At 36.9% G+C, this 7397-nt stretch overlaps 1 protein-coding gene across 1 annotated transcript in view; it reads left to right on the plus strand.

The window, feature by feature from the left end:
- LOC145675581 (zinc finger CCCH domain-containing protein 15 homolog) overlaps positions 1-1565 on the plus strand; it is a 45633-nt gene extending 44068 nt beyond the window's left edge. Inside the window, exon 8 of the mRNA XM_081746104.1 lies at positions 1142-1565. Within this exon, the coding sequence (XP_081602230.1) occupies positions 1142-1269 (128 nt within the window). The 3' untranslated portion in view covers positions 1270-1565. The remainder of the gene's footprint in view (positions 1-1141) is intronic.
- The last annotated feature ends 5832 nt before the right edge of the window (positions 1566-7397 follow it).

Below are 7397 nucleotides of genomic sequence, written 5' to 3' on the forward strand. Positions count from 1 at the left end.
ACAATTTTAGATCTAATGTTTAAAAAAAATGCATAAGAAAGTTCTAACTCTGATGAAATATTATTGATTTTAGTGATAATAAAATATTTTGATAGAGCGAAATATTGGTGATCATTAACGGCGCAACTAAGCTATTTGTCGCCCGGGGCAAGAACTCACCTTAGCACCCTTCCCTCGTGCCCAACCAAATCAACACGCTCCCCGACTACACCTGATATTGGCATCACACAGTAATTCTCCTATGTGACTCAGGCCGCTGTGGCTCATATGTAGAGCGTTCACCTCTGGTGCTTGGGGTCCCGTGTTCGATCCCGGCCCCCGCCAAGTGGACTTTGTGGTGGACAAACACCGTGTGCGTGGGTTTTCTCGGGGCTCTTCCGTTTCCTCCCACTTTCTTCATTCCATCATTTCATTCATTACTCATCACCGTCTCCTTTTAACGTAACCGGCATAACCGTGGGACGTAAAACTCAGATTTAATTTCATTTCATTTTCATTCTTTGCCTTATAGTGACGATAAATATGTGCCCAGTTTTTCTCCCCCAGTCCGGCGCCCGGGGCACAAGCCCCGTTTGTTCCCCTTAGTTACGTCACTGGTGATAATAAACAATAACGCAACAGGAAGATAAAATAACTTTCATTTTTCATTATATGTACACTCATGTCCAAAATGATTGTCGCATATATCTATAACTGGCTTCTTGTAAGAATATAATTTGATGATGATTTTGCAGGGTACTTTAAATACTGATACTATGTGTATAATCGGAAAATGTATATATGTGGTAAATTTCATAGGAAAGAATTATAAATACGAAAATTAGAATAAGTAAAACAAAATGTTGCTAAATGGACAAGAAAGTTTGATTTTCGTTTTACTGTTCTTATTTACTGCTCTTTTGACATGAAATTTGCCACATACATGTCTTTGCCGGTTATATACTACTAACATCATAAGATTTACCGGGTAAATTCGTTATCAAATTATATTCCTACAACAATATATTTATATTGTGAACAGGTTTTCTCGGGCTAGCAGCCAGGTAAATAACATATTTATAGATATGCGACAATAATTTTGGTCATGAATGTACAAGTTGCGTAAAAAATGAAATTAACAAATTTTCTGTTATTTTTGCAGGAGCGCCAAACACATTGCTGGATGAAGCCGCTGCAGCCACGGTGCCCATTGATGAGAACCTATTTACTGAAGATGATGATCTGGATGAGTTGGAAGAAAGCCTTGAAGACTTAGACCTGGACAAGTAGAGCATCAGGTCACTCAACTTGCCACATCGAACATCGGGTCGGCCATAAGCAGAATGGGATATTTTCACTTGTTGTTAAGTGGATTATTTATCAATGTGTTAACTGGAATCAAACGTTGTTAGATCGTTGAAACAAACATTCTGTCTTGTATCTGAAGAATCCAAAAAGATGTTTTATCAGCTTCCTAAAAAAGGTCCAGCGTCTGGCAGCCAAAACGTTTCTTTCCTTCGATTACTTCTGCTTCCTGTATCATAATTATGTTGATAATAAAAGGTGTAATTATTTGATCATGTGAATATGGAGTTGTTACTTAACACATTCGGGACACAGTATTTATAGGTCCATACAACCCATTTTTAAATTCTTCTGCTAGCAGGGGTGAACTGACTCCGTGGAAAGAGTGGTGGGACAGATGTTGGGAGGGAGCCATATGTCATTTATTGATGTCTGTTTTTACAGACATGTCATATGTGTATAACACGTGCAATTTTAGCAATAAGACATAAAATTGAAATATATATATATATAAGGTGCAGTCAAATGAAAAGGTCCATTTCCATGTACAGACTCTATTACTGGCTAGAGGTATATGTAATGACTATTGCTGTTGAGGCACTTATTCCATCTTGACACGAAATTATAAATACCTTGAAAGAACTCCTTGGATTAAATATGGAACCACTCTGTCACATCTTGCTGCGCTTCTTCATCTGATCCATAGTGATGCCCTTGAAGGTGTTTCTTGAGTAGCCCAGAAACGTGGAAATCACAAAGACTGAAGTCAGGACTATACGCGGGGTGGTCTTGCACTTACCATTTCCAAGACGCCAAAAGATCCGTGTTTGTTTGGCAACATGAGGCCGGGCATTGTCGTGCAATAAAATGATGTCCTTTGTGAGGTTACCCCGGCGTTTATTCTTGATTGCTAGCCGCAGCTGACGGAGAATGTTGCAGTATTTGTTGGCGTTTATTGTTTCTTCTTTGGGGAGGAACTTCACTAGCAGAGGTCCCTGCTCGTCGAAGCACACAGTCCCCATGACCTTAGCAGCTGATATGGAACGGATTTTCTTTGGTTTAGGCGACCCTGCATGCTTCCACTGCATACTCTCATGTTTGGATTCCGGTTGAAAAAGTGGGCATATGGATTCATTTCTGACAATGATCTTTCCAAGGAAATCGTCACCCTCGTTCTGATATCGCGTAAAATGGTTCAGTGATATTCCCATTCTGTTGTCTCGCTGTTCCTCAGACAAACACTTTGGGACCCATTAAGCACAAATCTTCCGGTAACCAAGTCTATTGCGCACGATGTCATGCACACTGCCATGAGACACCTGTACTTGAGCAGTAATGGCATCCAAGGAGACTTCTCTATCAGTTTGAATGCAATTGACAATAGCAGCAACTGTCCCATCAGGAATACGATTCGTCATCTGGCCTGGTCGTCCATTATCAGTCAACGTCTCTCCCCACCATGAAAATGCCGACACCACCGCACGGTTTTGTCTGAAACACACTTCGCTCCCTACACACTCTACATTCTCCTGTGTATGTCCGCTGGATGGACATCTTCCGCACAAAGAAAGCGTATCACATCCCGCTATTCTTCTTTGGTAACGTTGGTCACTGGTACCTCCATTTGTGTGTCTCACGGCGTGGGTTTCTTTTACCTGGGGGAAAAGAAGGAACATTGATAGGTAACCAATCTCTGCTAAGGTGCCATACTACGCTTGTGCGCAACAAATGCAACATTTATTATGGCTTACACATTATGTGGATATAAACAGCTCCCTCAACTCGTTGTCCGGACCTTTTCATTTGACTGAACCTTAGCTTTAGATTATCCTGAGTCTTTTGATCATTTTCCTTCTAATTTTGTTTTAAAAAAATCAATCTCAAATAAAAAAAGAAAAAAATAGAAGTTTTAACACGGAAAAGCGAAAACAATTGACCATTTTTTATTTATTTATTTTTGTGAAAGAAGTAAACCAACAATCCTGTAAGTACAGACAACTAATCAAGTCATAATTAAAGGAGTTAGAGGTATATTTTTCGACTAGATGTGTTCTGGTAATGGATGAAAGTGCTTGCTATACATCTGATTTAAGTAATTCTCGTCTGGATGAAGAGAGAGAAATTTGTAACATATAAATTGATCCATTAATAAATGCCATCATTAAGAACTTTGACCTCAGTTTTCTGAAAATGTGCAGTTTGTTACATACTACTTTCATTCTTTAACTCCTTCAATTGCATACTCCATACTTTAAATAAAATTGCATTTTCGTGTTGATCTGTGTCCTTTTCGGTCATTTTATGGATTATCCGCTATTTCTGCGCATAAACAGGAATATACTGTATTTCAAACCAAAGCTAAAATTTTATTTAACATTTATAAACATTAATATAAAATTTATTCAAGGAACGTTCAGTACCTCATGTAAACAAATACACGTGGTGATTGATTTTATTGGTTAGAGAGCCTTAGAACAACCATGCGGCAGAAGAAAATAGTCCTTGCTTATAAGGCTCATTACCAGAATTCCTTAGAATTAGACAACACTTTATCTAAGAACTAAATTGAATTAATGCAACAAAAGAGAATATGCATGCATTGAAAGTGGTTTTGACCTAACTTTAGCGCGAATCACAGTTAACAATATGGCCACATGCGGGGAATAAGTAAAACATCGACAGGATACAAGCACGTGCTTCTCGAAAGAAGCGCTGACCAATAGCCAATCATCCGATCACTGGCGGAGTAATACAATTCTGCAATGTTTACATCAGGATCAGAACGTTCGTTGAATGAACTTTAGTGAAAAGTCTTATCGTAGAAAAAAAAACAATAAATAAATAATTGTGGTCTAACCAACAACAATTTAAAAACGAGAAACGCAGGCTTAAAGTTGTCTATTCCTTTCTAAAAATTATTTTACAGAGTTTAAATGTGGCAGCTAGTGCAACGAAACTCTCAACTTGTATGCTGCAGTGTAGGTTTGTACTGGAAGCTGAAATTTATTTTGTAGTTTCTTGTCTTATTTATGTTGTGGACCTAGAGGTATGGATGATATTTACCACGATTCCACCCAGGTCTACAATTCGTTATTAATTGTATTTACGAGGCAAAGCCTATTCCAAAATAAATTAAATTTGCGAAGGCTTCTAAACACTAAGCTATTCTACACCTAAATAGAATTAAACCTGGATCTAAACAGTTTGTGCGGCTGTATGGTTGTACGGTGTATAACCCAAAAGAAGAATGCCTGAGCTGGTGGATGAAGACCGATCGTATAAATATATTTCAGTTGAATACTATGCGATCGATGCTGTTATGAAGGAAATATTCATGACCTCTGAAGAAATGGGAATTGAGTGCCAGTAAGAACCCCTTGTAAAAGAAGGAATGTCAAATTTACCTGTAAGAGCACAAACTTTGACAGAAGGGGGATCAACCAATGCCAACTATCATCAACTTCAAAATTAATATACAGGGTGGCCCAATAGGTATAGAGTCCCGTACTGACCTACTCATGCCATTTTATATAATTTACTTATTGTTATCCATACAGGTAGTGACTTAGTTTCTTCATTATTTGTGGCGCGGGAAACCCGGGTTTGATTCCCGGCGGGAGCTCATGTGGTTCGAATTCGACGTTAATCAGTAGGTCCACGTCTGACATAGCCTCGCTGCTGAAAGGGACGCTAAACTGAAATTCAACTCAACTCTTTATTATTTGTTCTTATTCTCTTTTTCACTCATGCTTCGAGCTTAGAATTAATTATCTTAATAAACTAAAATGTCAAACTTGATCAATGCAGGAGTGTATATCTATTTTTGGGCCACTGTGTACATTATAGTTAAAATTTCACATTTTTCTGATAAGTGAACAGTGTATGCCGAGATCGTATCAACAACTGGTAACTATGTTGGTGAATTCTTCAATTTAACCATCAAGTTGAACTATATATTCATAAACGAAGAACTATATGTCAGAATTATAGAACACATAAGTTGATGATCTGCTTAATGCAAACGCTGTCTCCGACCTGGAATAGTAATATTTTAGACTCAAGAGGAGATAAAGTAGGAAACTTCATAAATAAAAGAGTTTAGTCATTATCAGAGGGAAATCCGCCGACTTAGAGAATCTCCAATGTGCGTGAATATAGGCCGCTCTTTTTTCCCTCTAAATTTTGTCTTGAAAAACTGGTGTGGCCCATAATCGAGATTTTTCCCCTCAGATAATAAATCAATTCCAAAATGATATGTACACGTATCTTCTAGGTAGAAATTAATACAATTATAAGTTAATTTTGTAAACCATCAAAGACTTAAGAAGAAAATAGCACAAAAACTTAGCTTGTTTGCAAAAATTGCCAACTTCATTGGGTACTGGTAACACCTTTTATTGGCACAAAAATTATTTGTACACTTGATACTTTTATTAGCAGGAATACACATCTTTCTTATACAGTATATATAATATATACGGTACATTTATATACAGTACATGTTCTTGAAAAAAGAAAAGCAACTTGGTTTAGCAAAACTATGCCAGCTTGTTTGTACCCACCCAAACCAAGTTCAATCACTTTTCAGCATCACCAGCGTCTGAATCTTCACCCACGCTAGACGATTCGAAATGCTGCTCAGAGTCACTATCACAAAGAAGGTCATCTTCAGTCCCATCAAGATTATTGGAAATCCGTTTTTCATACCAAGTTCTTCCGATATTGACCGCCAAATAGCCAATATTCAACATAAATGCACGTTACAAACGGCCTCGTGACGTCGAAGTTGTTTTGTTCATGATATAATTTCTATAGAACTATCTTACATTAGTTCTAAATGGATGATTAATATACACATTCAAAGCTGCAACACACAACTTTCTTGTAAATTTAGTAGTGCGGCATGTATTGGAGATTTTCTATAATCTTGCGTCAAATGTTTAGGTGCGGCCTATATTCGCACGCGGCTTATACTCGAGCAAATACGGTAGGTAACAATAGTATCTAAAAATGTGGTGGACGAAATTAATAATTGGTAAAGGACTGGAGAGCAGGATCACTAGTGACCATCAACCAATAACCTTTACCATTGTAAACGAGACCTTGAACATACGGCTTGAACACAGTTTGGAGTATAATCCAGACAGATCCAAGTGTAATAATTTTGGAAAAACAAAACAAAAAAAAAAAAAAATAAAATAAAAAAAATAAATAAATAAATAAAAATAAAAATAAAAATAAAAAAAATAAAAAAATAAGGATAACTACATCGATCAATTGGTACTAAATATTCAAAATTCTATACAGTATGTCTGTTTAAATAAAATATATGAAAAAGTCATAGCAAGAAGAAACCAAAGAAACAGCATACAACATTTTAAACTTCAGCATGGTTTTCGGTGAAAGGAAAGAAAAGCACAGAAGGTGCTATAAATAGATTGCTTAAAATAATTGAAAATTAAGTTAGTGAAAGAAGCAAGTACCAAGTAATAATTTTTGGATATCTCGGCAGACCATAAAAAGATGTCCATATAACTCAGCGTGGGTTCTTTTATTTTTATATATATAACTGTGCAGCCATGCTTTCAGATGTTAAATGATATGAGAGAAGTTGCTGAAATTGTAAGACATACGGATGATGTAGCGATATAAATATTACAGGAAATTCAAGCAAGAATTAGAAAACGAAACATTGCGTTACAAAAACTTTAAAATTTGGTGTGATCAGAACGCATATTTTTAAATCACGCTCAAACCTACCCATAGGAGCTAAATATGCGGTACGTAGCGTGCATATAGCAGAAATAAAACGCCTGCTGCTGTCGGTCCTCGTGGCCGAGTGTGCTAGCGAGCGAGGTAATAATAAAAATCACTTTTGGCGTGGGTTCAAACCCTGTCCAAGGAAAGTTTTTTAAATTTTCATAACACTTTTATCATTAAAATAAGATAAAAATACTCATTTGCTCTTGTATGTAATACATAATACATAAAAAGTGATTTATTTACTTTACGAAACACAGCTGAGGGAGCAGCAGCGAGCGAAGGTGTTAGAAGCCCCGCAGGATTCGTTTTGTTCCACCTTTAACCCCATGATAATACCACGTGACATTACG

Source organism: Thermobia domestica, chromosome 18 (assembly GCF_964235325.1).
Source record: "Thermobia domestica chromosome 18, izTheDome1.hap1.1, whole genome shotgun sequence".
In the NCBI taxonomy this organism is placed as follows: domain Eukaryota; kingdom Metazoa; phylum Arthropoda; class Insecta; order Zygentoma; family Lepismatidae; genus Thermobia; species Thermobia domestica.